The 20,864-nt window shown below is 41.4% G+C and overlaps 1 protein-coding gene across 26 annotated transcripts in view; it reads right to left on the bottom strand.

Moving 5' to 3' along the window:
• LOC110826776 (agrin-like) overlaps positions 1–20,864 on the bottom strand; it is a 741,485-nt gene that overhangs the window by 22,117 nt on the left and 698,504 nt on the right. For 23 of the 26 annotated variants that reach the window (XM_087345738.1, XM_087345736.1, XM_087345734.1 and 20 more), the window contains 8 exons: positions 17,356–17,571; positions 14,689–14,904; positions 11,800–12,012; positions 11,502–11,596; positions 9,178–9,292; positions 7,739–7,981; positions 6,086–6,484; positions 762–914 (listed from right to left, as the gene is read on the bottom strand). In XM_087345738.1, the coding sequence (XP_087201864.1) occupies positions 762–914; positions 6,086–6,484; positions 7,739–7,981; positions 9,178–9,292; positions 11,502–11,596; positions 11,800–12,012; positions 14,689–14,904; positions 17,356–17,571 (1,650 nt within the window). The remainder of the gene's footprint in view (positions 1–761; positions 915–6,085; positions 6,485–7,738; positions 7,982–9,177; positions 9,293–11,501; positions 11,597–11,799; positions 12,013–14,688; positions 14,905–17,355; positions 17,572–20,864) is intronic. The other 3 variants (XM_087345726.1, XM_087345737.1, XM_087345739.1) reach the window with 3 other exon arrangements.

The following is a 20,864-nucleotide window of genomic DNA, read 5'->3' as shown; positions in this document are numbered from 1 at the left end:
CATTATGATGCTGACAAATAATATAATTCTTTATTCAAATGTCAACGAACTCAACGTAATTCTAATTGAATCACACAACTGTGATACGTACTTAAAGTGAATCTGCGAAAGTTTGACTAACATAAGCTCCTCATAACTCTAGAAATTCATTTGTACAATTCTCTATGAACTCAAATTTTATGATACAAGAATGAAAATGTAATGAAAATTCCAGATTTGTAAATAAAATGCAGTAATTTAAAAAAAAATTCTGTACGGAGGCGTGATATTTGTACATTAACAGTATATTTAAATTTTTGCCTTAGAAATACGCCAGACACAGATGAATCTGACAGTAAAATGATAAATCTTTTCAGCATCTCCCTAAACCACCTGAAAATTTAAACATCTCTGGTTCGTATGCGATGTATTTAACAAACATTGACGCTACTGATTTTTTGACAGATTCTGTTCCAGTTCAGAGACGAAATGCAGTAATGAACATACAAACAAGAGAATAGAAGAATTTTTCGACGTAAATAAATTTCCATTCTGAAAGAAAATATCATAACAGACGGTAATTAAAGACGATAATTAAGTAAAGATATAAGAATAATAACATAAAAAATGTAGTAATGCTCGTGTAATAACTGGGGATGTTGGTTTAGTATTGAATTTAAGGCAGAAGGAAACATTTTCCGTCTGTTACGTTGCCTTACGTTCGAGAACAAAAAATTTTTTTTTGTTAAATGAGCAGAGCCCCCGACCTAAAGTCCCCTTACCTTTCTTACAACATCGTGCAAAGTGAGGTGTCTGATGGCAGTAACTCCCCGAAGGACAGTCTTGTCTGTTTGGTCCACTCCCACAGTCAAACTCCCGTCTTGTGTCTGGGTCAGCCAATGGGGGTTCTCCATTGCAAGGCTTCACTTTCATACCTGCGCAAAACCAGCGTTTAATTCTCAAAACTGTACGCAAAATTTTCTCAGAATGCGAATTTGCCTTATTTCAGTGACTACGAACAGTCGACACCAAACATTCGTCCCATCTGTTTGTCATGTTATATGAATCCAACGTAAATTACGAGGCGCGTCCACAAAGTAAGTTTCCCACTCGTCCCACAGCTAGCAAACCTTATATTGCGCGAAGCGACTGTGCGTACGTGATAGAGCAATGACGTAGCATGGCGCATGCACTAACGGCACTTCCCGCGTTCTCACAGTAGCATCGTTGCAGCTGTTGAAGGTGAAGGTTCTTATTCCAGCTCCCGCCGACTGTGAAGTGCGGTCAGTGATAACGCTAGGCCGCACACGGCTCGACGGACAGCAAGTCTCCTGCAGGAGTTCAGCTGGGAGGTGTTTAATCATTCACCCTACAGCCCGGACCTCGCTCCCAGTGATTTCCATCTTTTCCTACACCTCAAGAAATTCCTGTCCGGTCAGCGTCAGCGTTTTGAGAATGACAGAGAGGCGGAGATGGTTGTCACACAGTGGTTCCAATCCCAGGCGGCAGACTTCTACGACACAGGTATTCAAAAGTTGGTCCCACGGTATGACAAATGTCTCAATTCCGGTGGCGAATATGTTGAAAAATAGCTGGACACTTGCTGTATCTGTTGCAATAAATATTTCCATGAAATTGTGTTTTGTTTCTGTAAACGGCCCCAGGGAAACTTACTTTAAGGACGAGCCTCGTATATTAATATTTAAATAAAATGTGTTAGTGTTTAAAACAAAAACTAATAATTACTCTCCATTCTTAAAAACACTAACGAAAGTGTCCGTTTATTTTGTGCGGGTTAGGTTAGGTTTATCTCCATTAGTTAACTAACGCACAATCATTACAGGGTTCGATCAGCAAAGAGAATTTAAAAATCATCCCATTACATCTAAATTATTTATTACAGAGTAAACTGAGATGTTTGTTTTTAATCTTTTAATTGAAATGTTCCTCTGTTAATCACGACAGTTAAAATTTAAAATCTTATCAAATAGAAGCTTTCGCTGTAGAGATGGAACCATTTAAAAAATTGCATTTTATAAATCACAGAACACAACAGAAATCAGTGTTCATCCCAAAAACTGTTTTAAATACGTCTTCTGGATCATGTTCCAAGAGACACACAAACTGATGGTAAAAATGAGGTTAGGAATTCAGTGCAGTTTCGTAATTGGTGACCGTGTGAGTAGATAAAAATATTTTCTCTTTACGAAACAGGAAGTAGGACTTGAAGGATAAAACATAGAAGACAAAACAAAAGTTGCGGAATGTCCGTCAGCACACACGTGGTTCAGCCGTAAAAGTCTCCACAGTCGAGGTTAAGAGGCTCTTTCATTATTACGAAAGCTTCCCTCATGATAAATAAAGTTGGTCTCACGAGGATTTTTCCTCTAGAGACTCTGCATCCAGACCTGCTCTGTGGCCCACCCAGCCTCCTATCCAATGCTTACTTTACTTACGAGGTGCGATCGGAAAGTTTAAAGACTGCGCGTATAAAAACCCGTACACTTATCTCAGGTATTAAATTCATCCATCGCCCTCGAAGTAGTTCCCCTGGGAGTGAACACAACGATCCCAGCGCCGCTGCCAAGCCTGGAAGCATCCCTGGAAATCTTTCTTTGTCAGCCTGTCAAGCACCATCTGCGATTCTGCCTGAATCTCTTCTATCGTCTCAAATCTCCTTCCCTTTAGCTGAATTTTCATCTTTGGGAAGAGGAAGAAGTCACACGGCGAATAAGGAGGGTGCGGGATGACGGCCATGGTGTTTGAGGCCAAAAACTGCCGAACTTTGAGGGCGGTGTGCGCTGGCGCGTTGTCATGATGCGTCGCATGTGGAGTTCTTCCTTTAGAATCAGCTGACAGGTCCCATAGCCTATCCCAACAATGTCGCACAAGTCGTTGATGGTACGACGTCGATCTTCGTAACATTTTCGGGCGTTGTGCTCGAAGATGGTCGTCCAGAACGCTCGTCATCATCGACAGAGGTTCGGCCATTTTTAAAACGTGAATGCCACACAAAAGTTTGCGGACTCCCCAAATGCTTGCTTTAGCATTTCATAGGTTTCCGTAGCCGTTTTGGCGAGTCTTTGGCAAAATTTGATGCACACGCCATTCCGAAATCGCAGGAGGGTCGGTGTAATGCACTACCAAAACGCCCGTAACTAAGAAACAAATGCTAATTCGATGATGCCGGCTGGCACACTGATTCACTATGAATGTAGGCCGCACCCCCTAAAGGCAGAAGATCGTCCTACTTCCGGTTCGCCCTCTATTGACACAGTCTTGAAACTTTCCGATCGCACCTCGTATGCCACCGGGTACATGACTTAAGATCTGGACTCCACGTGCACCGTAAAAGTTCGCCCAAATTTCATTCCCGAGTCCTCCATAGAGGGAAACGTGATGGACGTCATCCCAAAACCATGACAGAAGGAGGAAGAATCCTTACTGGGGAGACAGGAGTTCAGTAAATCTATTGGTCCTAAGAACAAATAAATGCAGATCAGATTCCAGCTGAACTGATGAAAACAGGAGGTGGAAAGTTTTGTTACGAGACGAACTTATTTGCTCCGTATGGAATAAGGACTTGAAGAAATCTGTTATTGTACCAAATCATGAGGGTGGTAAGACTAATTGTTATAATTATCGAAGAATCTCCGTCTTGTCATCAGCCTACGAAACTTTATCCAACGTTGACTCAATATGTCAATGAAATTATTGGGGATCTTCTGTGTGGGTTCCGTCGTAATGGATCTACAACTGATTAAATTTTCTACATTCACAAGATACGAGTCGCGTCCTCAAAGTAAGTTTCCCACTCGTCCCACAGCTAGCAAACCTTATATTGCGCGAAGCGACTGTGCGTACGTGATAGAGCAATGACGTAACATGGCGCATGCACTAACGGTACTTCCCGCGTTCTCACAGTAGCATCGTTGCAGCTGTTGAAGATGGAGGTTCTTATTCCAGCTCCCGCCGACTGTGAAGTGCGGTCAGTGATAACACTAGGCCGCACACGGCTCGACGGACAGCAAGTCTCCTGCAGGAGTTCAGCTGGGAGGTGTTTAATCATCCACCCTACAGCCCGGACCTCGCTCCCAGTGATTTCCATCTTTTCCTACACCTCAAGAAATTCCTGTCCGGTCAGCGTCAGCGTTTTGAGAATGACAGAGAGGCGGAGATGGTTGTCACACAGTGGTTCCAATCCCAGGCGGCAGACTTCTACGACACAGGTATTCAAAAGTTGGTCCCACGGTATGACCAATGTCTCAATTCCGGTGGCGAATATGTTGAAAAATAGCTGGACACTCGCTGTATCTGTTGCAATAAATATTTCCATGAAATTGTGTTTTATTTCTGTAAACGGCCCTAGGGAAACTTACTTTGAGGACGCGCCTCGTACTAGAGAAAAAACGAGAGTACGTCAACTATTTCTAGATCTCAAGGAAGTCTACGACTCAGTTAAAAAAGAAGCTCTTACAACATTTTGCTCGATTCTGGTGTACCTAAGAACCTAAAAAGGCTAATTAAATTGCGTTCAGTGAAACCCGTAGCAAAATTCACGTAAGTAAATATTTTTATGATATATTTCCTATTCAGAACGATCTGAAACAAGGAGATGCTTTACTGTCACTGCTTTTTAATTTTGCATTAGAAACGTAAAAAGAAATCAGGGCGGTTTGGAAGTGAATGGGACACGTCAGCTTTTGGTCTGTGCTGATGATATTAATCTGTTGGGGGTGATAATATAAATAACATAAAAACAAATACAGAAATACTCTTATTATTGGTCTCGAAATAAATGCAGAAAAGACGAAGTACGTGATCACGTCTTTGGCACGAGAATTCAGGACAGAACCAGAATAAATGGACAGCTGACGAATCATTCAAAAATGTGACAAAATTCGCTATCATTTAGTCCAAAATCTTTTGTCCTCTCGTCTCATATAAAAAGAAACTAAAGATGTTGTGCTGTATGGGTGCGAAACTTGGTCTCTCACTTTGAGAGAGGGGCAGAGACTCAGGGTTTCTGAGAACAGTGTTTCGAGGAGGATATTTTGACCCAAAAGGTTAGGGAGACGGATCATGGAGAAAATTGCATGACCTGACGTTCAGGTGATTAAATCGAGGAGGATGAGGTAGGTGGAACATGCGGCATGCACGGGGGAAGGGAGGCCTGAAGGGAGGAGACCTCTAGAAAGACCTATTCACACGAGGTGCGATCGTAAAGTTTCAAGACTGCGCGTATAAAAACCCGTACACTTATCTCAGGTATTAAATTCATCCATCACCCTCGAAGTAGTTCCCCTGGGAGTGAACACAACGATCCCAGCGCCGCTGCCAAGCCTGGAAGCATCCCTGGGAATCTTTCTTTGTCAGCCTGTCAAGCACCATCTGCGATTCTGCCTGAATCTCTTGCCAAAGACTCGCCAAAACGGCTACGGAAACCTATGAAATGCTAAAGCAAGCATTTGGGGAGTCCGCAAACTTTTGTGTGGCATTCACGTTTTAAAAATGGCCGAACCTCTGTCGATGATGACGAGCGTTCTGGACGACCATCTTCGAGCACAACGCCCGAAAATGTTACGAAGATCGACGTCGTACCATCAACGACTTGTGCGACATTGTTGGGATAGGCTATGGGACCTGTCAGCTGATTCTAAAGGAAGAACTCCACATGCGACGCATCATGACAACGCGCCAGCGCACACCGCCCTCAAAGTTCGGCAGTTTTTGGCCTCAAACACCATGGCCGTCATCCCGCACCCTCCTTATTCGTCGTGCGACTTCTTCCTCTTCCCAAAGATGAAAATTCAGCTAAAGGGAAGGAGATTTGAGACGATAGAAGAGATTCAGGCAGAATCGCAGATGGTGCTTGACAGGCTGACAAAGAAAGATTTCGAGGCTTGGCAGCGGCGCTGGCATCGTTCTCTTCACTCCCAGGGGAACTACTTCGAGGGTGATGGACGAATTTAATACCTGAGATAAGTGTACGGGTTTTTATAGGCGCAGTCTGGAAACTTTCCGATCGCACCTCGTACACGGTACAGGAGCAACGAGCCTTGCGGGATGCACGTATCGAGACAGAGATTCATGCGACACTCCGCACCTTCGCAGAGGTCTAGCGGCCGCAGCCTCAGTTCCTCCTGCCTCTGGCACCCCTCCATCTTCATCGCACATACGGAAGGGTACAGCCTCATGTCTGACGCGCACACCGCCTTCCCTCCTCCTCCTCCTCCTCCTCCTCCTCCTCCTCCTCCTCCTCCGCCTTCGCCCACGGCCAACGCACAGTCGAATTGACACGAGCAACGCGGAAAGCTATCAGGTCCCAGTTCGCACGTGGCGTCGAAGTCGCAGTGGATGTCGCGACACGCTTCGCCGACGCCATTACCGCTCACCGAGGTCTTGTTACCACCGTTAGTAATGGCATTTGGTATGGTTACGTGAGGCCGGACGGTGACAGAGGTCACTTGGTGGCCCTGCCTTGACGACGGTAAAGTCGGAGTGGCTGTGGACGAGATTAGTGGGTTAGTAATCTAGTACGAAGTTTTGAAATGAGGATTTTTCGTAATTAGTCTCAAGCAGTTATTACAGAGCACCAAATAGAGAATATTAATGGTCTTGGGCACGTGATCTCTTAAAATTTTCCACAGACTCCGTGTGTCTGTATCTGATGGGTGGCCAGATCTTGAAGCTCTTGTGAGCAAAACACAAATTATCGATGAAAACGTAATAGAAAATTAAATTAAAAATACAAGATACGTGAGTTCTCTCCCCTGAAGCCGATCTCTCTCCTACCAGCACTACTTTTCAGGCATTATAAAAGCTGCTTTATGGGCAAATCTTATTACGTTGTAAAATCCAGAAACAGTTTCAATTCTAATCCTAATTAAAATTGTTTAATTTTAACCGTCTAATCACAATAAAATATTTTATTAAATATTAAAATAATATTACTATAATTAATATTTAAAATATATTAAAATATATATTAAAATAATGCTCTTTCTATCGAAATGTTCGATTTACAATTAGAGCATCATCTTTTCCACGACATGTTTCGGTTTTCAATGAACCATCTTCAGGTGTATAATCGATATAAATTTAAATGTAATATTCTAAATTCAATTCTTCGTCAGATGTCCATTAAATATCGGAAAGTTTTCCTCTTCTAGATCAATTGTATTTTGTTATCACATTCAATGTTGTTTACGTAAATGTATGTGATCTTGCGTGGGTGAAATGTTTGTAGTGGTTTTTTTATAATAATAATATTATAAAGACTAAATAAATATTAATTAACATTCCGATAGAAAGAGCATCTTTTTAATATATTTTAAATATTTTAAATATTAAATGTTAATTGTAATAATAATATTTTAATATTTAATAAAATATTTTATTGTGATTAGACGGTTAAAATTAAACAATTATAATCATCACAATATGACGCAACATTATCATCTCTTGCTGTAAGAATTTAAATTTATATCGATTATACACCTGAAGATGGTTCATTGAAAACCGAAACATGTCGTGAAAAAGATGATGCTCTAATTGTAAATCGAACATTTCGATAGAAAGAGCATCATTTTAATATATTTTAAATATTAAATGTTAATTGTTGTAATAATATTTTAATATTTTAATAAAATACGTAATATCACACGTCAGTCTTGTTATTATAAACAGGGCCTTATTTTCTAGACATTTATTTTACAAGTAAAAATGTAATAAAGTCAATAAAATGCAGACAACATACTTGGAGGAACGGCGTTCTTCTCACGGCAATCCCCATAGAACACGACGGTAAGTGTCGGGCTGCCACGCGGAAGGTTGCACGAGGCGCGTTGCAGTTCGCACTCGCTAGGATACGTCACCATGTTCGAAGCGCAAACAGGCTCCGACATGTGGATGCCGGTAGAGCCACCGCAGTTGGTCGGACATACACACGCCCCCGCCTCGCACCTCGCGCCCCACTGGCACTCCACCCCCTGACACAGGTCTGAATGGCGGAACGAAACAATCTCCGTCACTTAGTCGCTGGATTCAGTCACGATGCTCCGTCTTCAGGTTCCTAGGAACCTGAAGACGGAGATAGAGTCCCATCTCCGAAACGTCGTTTTTTTACGTTTTATATTTTATATTTTACTAGACGATGGATAATATCCAAGGAAATTCAATTGAATAAAAAATTTCCTTGGATATTATCCATCGTCTAGTAAAATATAAAATATAAAACGTTAAACGACGTTTCGGAGATGAGACTCTATCTCCGTCTTCAGGTTCCTCCGGAGATAGGGATTAGCTCTATCTAGTGGGCCCAACTGAGTAGGAACCTGAAGACGGAGATAGAGTCCCATCTCCGAAACGTCGTTTTTTACGTTTGATATTTTATATATTACTAGGCGATGGATAATATCCAAGAAAATTCAATTGATTAAAAATTTTCTTGGATATTATCCATCGTCTAGTAAAATATAAAACGTAAAAAAACGACGTTTCGGAGATGGGACGTAGGTCCGGAGATAGGGATTAGCTCTGTCTAGTGGGCCCAACTGTGTATGAACCTGAAGACGGAGATAGAGTCCCATCTCCGAAACGTCGTTTTTTTACGTTTTATATTTTATATTTTACTAGACGATGGATAATATCCAAGAAAATTTTTATTCAATTGACTCTTCACCATCGTCAAGAACTTTTAGATTTGATTTCTTATTTCAATTTCTACACACGAGTAAAACTAATGATTCTTCTTGTAAAAACATTCTTTTAGTCTACAAAACACAATTGCAACAGCGATTTCCTTCAACGGGGTTAACGTACAACCATTCCACTTTAAAGCGTGTTCAGTATACACGCGACTTTCGTAATCGTGGCTCTCAATTGAACCTGACGATTATTATTACAATTTAAACACAAAGTCTGAAGACAACACCTACAGTGCCACAATACAACACTAATTATACACCAAAACATCGCTTAAAACAAAACAATATAAAAACTAAGATATTATTAAAGAGACTTTTCTGTCTTGGTTCGATAACTGAAGTCGTATTTCTGATACGTAAACAATGACTTCAGAAATCTGTCAGAGCGAGTCGTTGTGGCGTATTCTAAGAGACTTTCTAACATTAACATATTCAGCTGTTCGTATCTCCACAAGTACCAATCCCCCGCCAAAAAAAAAAAAATACTTACCGCAGTCTCCCTTATACGCAACCATGACAAACTGTTTGCTCCTGCAAGTTGCAACCCGCATCTCACACTCATTCTTGTAAGTGACGCCATCTGTACCACAGACGGGCGAGTGCACCTGTGGGGCACGACCAAAAGGTTCTTATGTTATCTTTGTGTGGCTCAGTGCGGAAGCAGGTGTCGCTGGATTTTTCCAGCAAATCTCGGGGTTGGTACTACTGAGCCTGTTATCAGTATCGGTAAACGTTTTCATTGATACGATAACAAAATGAAATATTATTTCGTTCATGATTTCACTAGATATCAGTGGCCTCGGCACCAAAGAATTTTTAATCTCATAATGTGGTACAACTGAAATCACAAAATAATATCAGACGTACAGTGAAAATAAAGTTACTGAAGCTGCGTTATAGGACGAAAGCCAAATACCTAACATTTAAAAAAAAATATATCTTTCAAAATTGGTTTCATAGACCTACTCAAAAATTTTCCTTCGACAAAATGGACGACCTTCCAAAACATATAATTCTAGACGAATCTTTTCTCTTCGTCTAAACTTTCTTCGATTTCCCATAACATTTTCGTTATCTTGGTCACTTGACAGGTAAAATAGTCCAGCATTATTTCAAGCTCTCAACATAACCTCACACTTCAACCCACTAAACACACAACACGAAAAACTCCTTTAAAAACTACTAAAATAAATCTAATAATGTGGATTCTTAATAAAACTGACTCCTACATTCATGTCTCTTGCTTGCGAATGGACTTTACTCCACGAAAAATACATTAAACCTTCTAAACCCCACCCATCAGCTTGTCCAAGCATCACTCTATTGCCACACGGCACAACCTACTGCGCAATCATCTGTTTGCGCATGCGCGTGGTTTCGTGTACGAAAATCGCCTTTTATGCGCACTAACAGCACTTTGCCAATGACCGTAGTTCCGTCGGTGACTTAAAGAGTACCACAAACTGCGGAAGGAAATTAAAAGTTTAGAGACGATAAGCCAGAATTTGCGTTCAAAGTCTGAACGACCACGAGAAACATATTTCAAGTCACCGTTCAAACTACTTTCAGAGATGATCAATTTCGTCGGTTCCAAGTTAAGCGAGACTGTAAGAATAAATGTGTCAGAGTTGTCGATAGACAGGAAGTCACGGAGTTCAGCGGGTGTATTTTGTACGAGGGGGACTGTACTTTTAAAATCAAATTAAATCAAAATACACTTTTTTAATGTAATAAAAACCATATAATGAACGTTAGAGCGGACGTGTAGACAAACAAGAGAAAACTGACAATTAAAAGTGTCCAAACAATGAGACATCTGAAGGAGGAAATGCGAAATTCAAATGCGTTTTAAATTTAAATCTTTTATAGTCCAATCATAAAATCTGAGCTAGACCATTTCAAGAGGTGTTTTTTTACGAAATAATATTACGTTTTATAGTAACAATCGCTTGAACGTACTTACATCGGAATTAGATTACAGAATCCGTAGTCACAATGAACGGGAAAATGTCTGGTAAGCGGAAGTTGTTTCAAATACACAGCTGATTTCTAACACAGAACGAAGTGAGGTTATACATTTTTAAACAGCAGTAAAATTTTCACAGGCGAACTTTTCAACTGAACTCTGACGCCATCTAGCGGCGTAGCGAATAAACACTAACGCAAACTCTCCGTCTTCTGTTCCCACAGAAGCCGTGTAACGATTGACGGAGTTTAAAACATTGCATCTCACTCCACCAGACAGGTTTTGTTATAAAAGAGGCGAAACGCAATGTCGAACCAGTTTACAGCCCCTTTCTGAACGCACTCTGAATCGATTTTGTCAAAATTAAATTACTGGAGTCGATCGATTGTTTAAATAAGTTAATTGCGAGATGCGTTTCGATTCTCGCCTGTGCCGGTCTTTCATCAGTAGAATCGATTAATCGATTAAGTCATTCTGTTGAATAATTAACCGACGAAGTTTACAGCGTGTAGAAATCGAGAGCAAAGCAGAAACGAGAAGAAGGAAGGAGGAAACGTAGAAGAATTTTCATTTCAAACGTAACTTCGTCCACAAACTAATAATCTTAAACCTGACACGTTAACGTAATTCCGACAACTGCCCAAGAATTAAGAATCAAATACTATGAGAACCGAAGATTTCTGTCTTTTGGGTTGTAGTGTCGTGTAGTATGGTAGACGTTTACCAACGTTTTAGAGGTCCTTGCTGCCTCCACCATCAAAAACCCAGACTCACAGCCTTGAAAACACCAAATCCTACCACGACAGCAAATCACGTGACGAGCTAACCTAGTCTGTGCTTTCGCTCACCTCGACACAAGCTTCGGGACACACGCACTTGGCGGCGCCACTGCCGTCGCTCTCACAGATGGCGTAGTGATCGCATTTCTTGTTTTCACACCCGTCTGCAATGACAAAAGAATGCTGGATTAAGGGTCGAATGTACGTAAAAGAAACCGAGATCAGTGTCTCTCCTTTGAACACGCAAAATATCTGCGAGCTAGAGGGTGAAAATGGTAAATCCACGGGGAGGAAGACGCCTTATGTCCTAACCCTTTCCATATTCCCCTAGAAACATCGTACAAGGCGTTTCCACACCGGAACTTACTGCATAAGCCCTTGTAGAGGGTCGTGACTTTGCGGCGGTGTTGGCAAGCCTCCAGCAGCAGTTTGCATTCGTTGCCGTACGAGATGCCGTCCGAGCCACAGACGGGATCAAACTCGGCCGGACAAGCCGGACACGCGCACTCGGCCCGTCCGCCTCGCTCCACGCACTGCGCGCCGAAGTCGCACTGGTGTGAACTGCAGGGACTCATTCCACCTGCAAAAAACACGGCGACCAGCCTTGGGTTAGACAGAAGCACGGCGAGAAAACGATTCAAAGTCCCGAGAGACTCGAATTGCAACGCGCGGTGCAATCTCTGCGAAGAAAGATTAAATTTTACATACAATTATAATTCAAGCAGATGCATAAGCCATTCACTTGTAATTTTTACCGATAATAATGACTCACATTTTTGAAACACGGAATGGGAGGAGGCTACTTAATCTTTCGAAGCCGGTGGTCGTATACTTAAGAATTCAGTCCGTACCGCGAAGAAAACACTACACTTCACCATTACGAAAATCAGATGGTTTACCCTTTGAAGTCAAAGCTCGTCTAAATATTACGTATTTAAGAATCCAGTCCGTACCGCGAAGAAAACACTACACTTCACCATTACGAAAATCAGCTGGTTTACCCTTTGAAGTCAAAGCTCGTCTAAATATTACGTATTTAAGAATCCAGTCCCTACCGCGAAGAAAACACTACACTTCACCATTACGAAAATCAGCTGGTTTACCCCTTGAAGTCAAAGCTCGTCTAAATATTACGTATTTAAGAATCCAGTCCGTACCTCAAAGAAAACACCACACTTCAACATTACGAAGATCAGCTGGTTTACCCTTTGAAGTCAAAGCTCGTCTAAATATTACGTATTTAAGAATCCAGTCCGTACCGCGAAGAAAACACCACACTTCACCATTACGAAAATCAACTGGTTTACCCTTTGAAGTCAAAGCTCGTCTAAATATTACGTATTTAAGAATCCAGTCCGTACCGCGAAGAAAACACTACACTTCACCATTACGAAAATCAGCTGGTTTACCCTTTGAAGTCAAAGCTCGTCTAAATATTACGTATTTAAGAATTCAGTCCGTACCGCGAAGAAAACACTACACTTCACCATTACGAAAATCAGCTGGTTTACCCTTTGAAGTCCAAGCTCGTCTAAATATTACGTATTTAAGAATTCAGTCCGTACCGCGAAGAAAACACCACACTTCACCATTACGTAGATCAATTGGTTAACGCTGTTTAAGGAAATTATCACTGAAAATCATATGAAAGTTATAAATATGCGACAGGATATCGTTAAATCATTATATATTTTATTTTTAAACAATTGATTGCACACAGATGATGCCTACGTTAAATTTATCGAACATAACCTCAAAATTTTGCAATGCCACCGTGAATATAACTGTTAATTGACATATATAATGTCACACTTCAAGCTCCACTGATCCATTTTGCGCTGGATGTTATTAGTAATTGATACACGATCAGCCACGAGCTCGCGATATGTAAATATCGCAAAAAAAATAAATGTCGAAACTTGACGGAAAGTGTGACGAAGCTATATTGACATTTTAACCCGTCGAGAATAACTTCTTGTAACGTACAGCGCCTCATGCGGGTACACGATAAAGCTGTCACTCTTCTATTATCAGAGACTGGAAACCTTGTGGGAGTTTCGGAGTTTAAAGTTTAACTTATTCCAGAGCTTATGTCTCACTCCTGTCTGAATGTGGTAGCCTCGCTCCCAGCCGCTCAGTTGTCTCGACAATGACGTAAGCCGAGTTACCAGGTCTGCCACTTTGGGCAAATTACACAAGCTTTTGTTTCGGTTTAAATCTGATTAAATTTCCCTAAACAGATTAATGCCAGGTGATATTTAAGTTGACTCACGGCGTGTATAAAGATGGATGTCATCTGAGTTGTTGCGTCATGTAGCATAGTTGAAACGTCGGAAAACTGCACGGCAAAACAACCGAGAATTTATCAGATTAATAGTTAATTTACCTGATTGATTCTCAGGCATTATAATAACGCTGTTTTAACTGCAAAGGCTTTTAAACGAAAGTTATATCCAAGCAATGATGACTTATTTCAAGAAAGAACCATTCTCCTTTCGCACGGCGTAAAGTTGTCGCTATACAAATCACCTAGTCCTGCTTTATAGGTTAAAACAGACATGCATTAGTTCAACGATAAGGTTACATTTTGTAGTTGAAAAATGGCTGTAACAATCTGGTACACACCTAATGGTTCCCCAGTGTCTGTATAAAAGTGTAATGTGCCTCTGGTTTCAGGCTGTTTTGTCAAATTTGTTCTCTGTCAGGTGTACAGCGGGAGGCTAATGAGTTAATTTTGAAATTAATTACTCTAGGTGGCAGCACTGAACACCGCTGTTTTCGCACACACAAAACCCCCCAACGTGGTTCCCTGAAATTCCCTAAAGTTTTTGTTGTTGTAGCTGTGAGCAGTAATCACACTTGCAGAATTGACAATGAAAAAAATTTCCCCAGTTCTGTTTGAGAATGGAAAAAAAAAATGACACGCGTATGAATAGGAAAGTTGAGGTTATGAAGTGGCCCATCTGGTCCACGCCTGACGCTTACTGTGTCAAAGAGACAGTCTGCAGCTAAATATTCGTAAAGCCTCCAGGAAAGTGACTACGCTATATAAGTATACGGAATGATAATATTAAAAAATGTTTTTTGAAGGGCGTGGACTAGATTAATCTGGCTCAGGAAAGGGTCGACCAGGGTTCCACGCAACGCGGAGAATTCCGTGACTAGCCGAGCAACCGCCAGCTTTTCAACAAGGGCTCTGGTTAATTCAGCTCGTCTTAACATTATCAGGAATCCGCCAACCGGGCGGGCGACTTACCACAAGCGCCCGTGTGTTTGACCTCCAAGAGTTTCTTCTGCACGCAAGACGCCCGTCTCAGCTCGCACAGCGACTCGTACGTGCGGCCATCTTGTCCACACACAGGGCGCATGATGGGTTCACACTGGGGCGGGCACTCGCAGCGAGCGATTCCGAACTTGTTGATGTCACATTCCTCGCCAGGCTCACAGCGCACAGACACGCACGGGTTCACACCTGAGTGAACACGATCGCAGTCACAGCGTAATACTGGCTCGCGCAAGAAACAGAGATGAAGATGGCATCTCTGTGTCTTAGGTTAGGTTAAGCTACGCTAGGTAACTTCAGGTTGGGTCACGTTAGGTTATGTTAGTTTAGGTTAGGTTAGGTAACTTCAGATTGGGTCACGTTAGGTTATGTTAGTTTAGGTTAGGTTAGGTTAGGTAACTTAAGATTAGGTCACGTTAGGTTATGTTAGTTTAGGTTAGGTTAGGTTAGGTAACTTCAGATTGGGTCACGTTAGGTTATGTTAGTTTAGGTTAGGTTAGGTTAGGTAACTTCAGGTTGGGTCACGTTAGGTTATGTTAGTTTAGGTTAGGTTAGGTTAGGTAACTTCAGATTGGGTCACGTTAGGTTATGTTAGTTTAGGTTAGGTTAGTATAGGTTAGGTTAGGTTATGTTAGTTTAGGTTAGGTTAGTATAGGTTAGGTTAGGTTAGGTAACTTCAGGTTGGGTCACGTTAGGTTATGTTATGTTAGTTTAGTTTAGGTTAGGTTAAGGTAGGTTATGTTAGTTTAGGTTAGGTTAGGTTAGGTTATGTTAGGTTAGGTTATGTTAGTTTAGGTTAGGTTAGGTTAGTTTAGGTTATGTTAGTTTAGGTAACTTCAGATTGGGTCACGTTAGGTTATGTTAGTTTAGGTTAGGTTAGGTTAGGTAACTTCAGGTTGGGTCACGTTAGGTTATGTTAGTTTAGGTTAGGTTAGGTTAGGTAACTTCAGATTGGGTCACGTTAGGTTATACAGTACTTTTATTTTCCGTCGTTACACAAGCTTATTGTTAAAATCATATAAAATTTCACATAAAATTGTTACATTTTAAAATTGACGACATGTTTCGATATACAATTCTATCATCGTCAGGTCTATCAAAATTAAAATTAAAATCTGGTGTATCTGTTGCTCTGCTTATATTGCTTTTGTTTTTATCCGTTTTTATTACATCTCCAGGCTTCTTTCATTTAATTTTGGAGACGCGCCTGGGTGCCTATATCGGGTTGTGTGTGAGGTGCGTGTCCGTTGTTATTGAATGGCTGTCTGCCATTCAATAACAACGGACACGCACCTCACACACAACCCGATATAGGCACCCAGGCGCGTCTCCAAAATTAAATGAAAGAAGCCTGGAGATGTAATAAAAACGGATAAAAACAAAAGCAATATAAGCAGAGCAACAGATACACCAGATTTTAATTTTAATTTTGATAGACCTGACGATGATAGAATTGTATATCGAAACATGTCGTCAATTTTAAAATGTAACAATTTTATGTGAAATTTTATATGATTTTAACAATAAGCTTGTGTAACGACGGAAAATAAAAGTACTGTATTGAGGAACACAAGCATGATGCAATTAAGATATAAACGTTAGGTTATGTTAGTTTAGGTTAGGTTAGGTTAGGTAACTTCAGGTTGGGTCACGTTAGGTTATGTTAGTTTAGGTTAGGTTAGTATAGGTTAGGTTAGGTTAGGTAACTTCAGGTTGGGTCACGTTAGGTTATGTTAGTTTAGGTTAGGTTAGTATAGGTTAGGTTAGGTTAGGTAACTTCAGGTTGGGTCACGTTAGGTTATGTTATGTTAGTTTAGGTTAGGTTAGGTTAAGGTAGGTTATGTTAGTTTAGGTTAGGTTAGGTTAGGTAACTTCAGATTGGGTCACGTTAGGTTATGTTATGTTAGTTTAGGTTAGGTTAGGTTAAGGTAGGTTATGTTAGTTTAGGTTAGGTTAGGTTAGGTTATGTTAGGTTAGGTTATGTTAGTTTAGGTTAGTTTAGGTTATGTTAGTTTAGGTTAGGTTAGTTTAGGTTAGTTTAGGTTATGTTAGTTTAGGTTAGGTTAGGTTATATAATGTTAATCGATAAGGAATTTTGTAATCGACATCGAATTAGGGATTTTAAAAATTTTCAAAAGACGTAACTAGATCGACATTCATTATTAAACACAGAATATTGCATTGGTGTTACACACTGTCATATTTAAACCAGAATTACAATGTGAAGTTGAACTTGTAAATAAAACTTTTAAAAATCATTGAATAATCGTATTTTAGTCTTGGAAACTGTCCTTTCCTAATAATCAACTGAAATGTCGAAGACAGCTGCCGTCTGGCTTATAGCGCCTTGTGATCTCGTAGAAATTCATAAACGTTACAAAGGTCCCTGCTGCCTCCATCATCATGACGATGAGTAAACTTCTACCAGACCACACGGCGCTATAACCCAGAAGACAGCCACGTTCATAGTCAACGCCGTGACAAATTCAAGTCCTACAAAAGTGAAATGTCGTCTCCTACGGACAGATTCACGGTATTTTAAAATTTTAGACCAAATAATTATGCCGGATGCATGAATACGATGTCACTCATTATCGATAACAAATAATTTCCCTGTTTCCTTACGAGAGAATAACGCACCTGAGCTGCACTTGCCGCGGTAGATGATTCGGAGATTCTTCCTGGACCTGCAGGCCTCCTGTCTGAGGCTGCACTCGTTCTGGTACGTCTTGCCGTCAGAGCCGCACACCGGCGTGAATTCCAGGGAGCACGTGTCCCCACACCTGCACACCGGATTCCTCTGCTCGTCCAACTGGCACACCTCTGGCTGAACGCAGTTCGCGTTCTCGCAGGGATCTGAGGAGCACAGCGTAATTCCTGAATTCAGTGGGCCGGTTCCCTTGCCGATCAAGATGGCCACGAAGTCGAACCGGAAGAGGCCAATAGGCATAGTCCAGAAACCAAACGATAATGAACACCACGAGAAAATCATGTTCTCAGTAACAGCAGGGGGAAACAAGACATAGCCATAAAATTTATGAGTAACCGTCTACTGAAAACCACTTTAAAAAGAAGAGACAATTTAAAACGCACTTATTATATTTTCTAGTGTTCTGTCTGAAGACAGGTCCATATGAACAGGATCCTTCCATCCTTTTCTCGGACTGGGACCTGTTCATATACGTTCTTGGCAGATGATCCAGAAGTGGTTTGCCATTGCCTTCTTCTGTGTGTGAATGGAGTAATTGTTGGGATGCCACGGAGGAAAACTCCGTGTTGCCTAGACCACGGCCTTGCCCAACACAAGTTATAAATTCGGGCACCGGCGGGAATCGAACCCGAGACCCCAGGATTACAAGGCCAGCGTTCTAACCGCTAGACCACCGTGGCTCTTGGAAATTGACTATAAGAATATTTTGATGTAACGTGAAAGATTGGACTGTGCTGGCTCGTTGTCTTCCTTCGACCACTTTCGGTATTCAAAATTACAGACGTACGTCGATATTGAAGCAAAGGACACGGAACAGGGACACAGGCGGGCAAGGCGCCTCGTGGTCCACAGGAGATCTGACTGTTGGCAGGATGCTGTGTCGAGGGGACAAACACCAAGTGCGCATCGAGGCCTTAAGTCGCTCACAGAAACATACTAGTCGGCTTAATAAACTCCATGTAATCCGCGGGCTTCCTCGTCAAAGCCCGAGTTCTGCGGAACACAGGTTGCAAACCACTATTCTAGTAATTAAAAAAATATGGCGCAGTTTATGACATTAAAACGGGCCTATAAACACCAAGGGAGCTTTCACAACAACGGCAAACGGATGTAATTGTCAATATTAAATGCCAACTGGCTCATTAATGTTCAGGTAGCCACTCGGACAGTACTAGTAATTAATTATGTCACTGTGACGCACGGATTAGTTGAATTATTTGTGAGGTCACTGAGGGGACGAGCTGTTTCAGGGGGCAGGCAACCCCCCCTCCTCCTCTGTAGTTAAGAGCTTTTTAGTGGTCGCCTCGTTGTGACCGGTCAAATTTATGGCAGCGCGGACCACCAGGTGATGAAGATATTTACCAATATTTAGGCTCTCGTTGCTATGATTCTCCTAGGAACATATGGAAATACGAGGTGCGATCGGAAAGTTTCAAGACTGTGTCAATAGCGGGCGAACCGGATGTAGTACGAGCTTCTGCCGCTAGGGGGTGCGGCCTACAAACATAGTAAATCCGTGTGCCAGCCGGCATCATCGAATTAGCATTTGTTTCTTAGTTACGGGCGTTTTGGTAGTGCATTACACCGACCCTCCTGCGATTTCGGAATGGCGTGTGCATCAAATTTTGCCAAAGACTCGCCAAAACCGCTACGGAAACCTATGAAATGCTAAAGCAAGCATTTGGGGAGTCCGCAAACTTTTGTGTAGCATTCACGTTTTAAAAATGGCCGAACCTCTGTCGATGATGACGAGCGTTCTGGACGACCATCTTCGAGCACAACGCCCGAAAATGTTACGAAGATCGACGTCGTACCATCAACGACTTGTGCGACATTGTTGGGATAGGCTATGGGACCTGTCAGCTGATTCTAAAGGAAGAACTCCACATGCGACGCATCATGACAACGCGCCAGCGCACACCGCCCTCAAAGTTCGGCAGTTTTTGGCCTCAAACACCATGGCCGTCATCCCGCACCCTCCTTATTCGCCGTGTGACTTCTTCCTCTTCCCAAAGATGAAAATTCAGCTAAAGGGAAGGAGATTTGAGACGATAGAAGAGATTCAGGCAGAATCGCAGATGGTGCTTGACAGGCTGACAAAGAAAGATTTCCAGGGATGTTTCCAGGCTTGGCAGCGGCGCTGGGATCGTTGTGTTCACTCCCAGGGGAATTAGTTCGAGGGTGATGGATGAATTTAATACCTGAGATAAGTGTACGGGTTTTTATAGGCGCAGTCTTGAAACTTTCCGATCGTACCTCGTATGTATTGTACCAGCATAAAGGGGGCTCCGACAGAAATGTCCCTAGAGGGGCGAAGCGCTATATGTGTCCCCCTAAGACTTGCAGGGGAACGACGCAGGAAAGAAAAATAAATAAGACACCCTGTAACCTGTAAGTTTAATATCATTGAACCCGACACAGATTTACAAACCAACATTTTTTTTTTTAAAAAAAAAGGTGACACGTGATTCAGTATAACGGTGTTTCGGATTCGGGTACAGACGGATTTTGGTGAGTAATTTACAGTAATTTGTACTTTTGTTTTAAAGCTTTATAATTTTTGGACTAATTTTTTACTTATAAAACACACGAAGAAATAAATATTTTCTAAATTTTGGCACATATAATAAAATTTAATAAATTTACCACTACAGAAATAAGTTTCAATGTTGATCCTATTATAACTGAAGAATTATGATAAATATTATTAAACGCTTTTTAAACTAAATAATATTCAGGATATAAACGTACATAATTTTTAAGCATACTTAACTATTATAATACCACTTATATATTAACTTTAAATGTACTGGTGCCCATATACAAGGTAATTATAAATGCTCATTACACTGTAAAAATTTAATAGAAAGCACTCTATGAAGAATAATGAACGTGTACAGCACAAACAAGAAATTTTGACTCATGTGGTTTTAAATACCAGCTCTGCTGGTGATATTATTCACGTGAAAAGAATGATCTCATTTCAAATTCTGGACAACAACCACTTCGAATTTCAAATTTTCAGTTCACCGAGAAAAATCTTGAGGCACTGGAGGGGTGGGTGGGAGAAGTACAGTCTCTTTAACGACATATCGCAGCGCCACAGATCTGTCAGTCAGACCGCGAGTTACATTTAACCAACCACAAATAGCATTCGGCCTTTCACAACTTCAGTTCCCCATGCAGAGGACTCAAACCCAGGACCAGGGAAACTCTACTCACACCTGAAACATTCTCCGATATATCGATAAATCGGAATTCAACTTTCAAAGAAATTAATAAACTCTGAAGTGTAAACAAGTTAGGTGTGGTACGAGTGGGTCTTCGTAAAAGTTTTGACAGTGCTTGTACTCCCCGGTGACAGAAATCCACCCTCAATCAGTTCGGTCCACCCCCCAGTAACAAGAGATGCAAACCAGCGCCACCCTTCAATTCCATA

Source organism: Zootermopsis nevadensis, unplaced genomic scaffold, assembly GCF_977971745.1.
Source record: "Zootermopsis nevadensis isolate Lab colony 2312 unplaced genomic scaffold, Znev_1.0 Znev_ptg000009l, whole genome shotgun sequence".
NCBI classification, from domain to species: domain Eukaryota; kingdom Metazoa; phylum Arthropoda; class Insecta; order Blattodea; family Termopsidae; genus Zootermopsis; species Zootermopsis nevadensis.
Note: the sequence above shows the minus strand (reverse complement) of the source record. Positions and strands in the feature narration are given on the sequence as shown.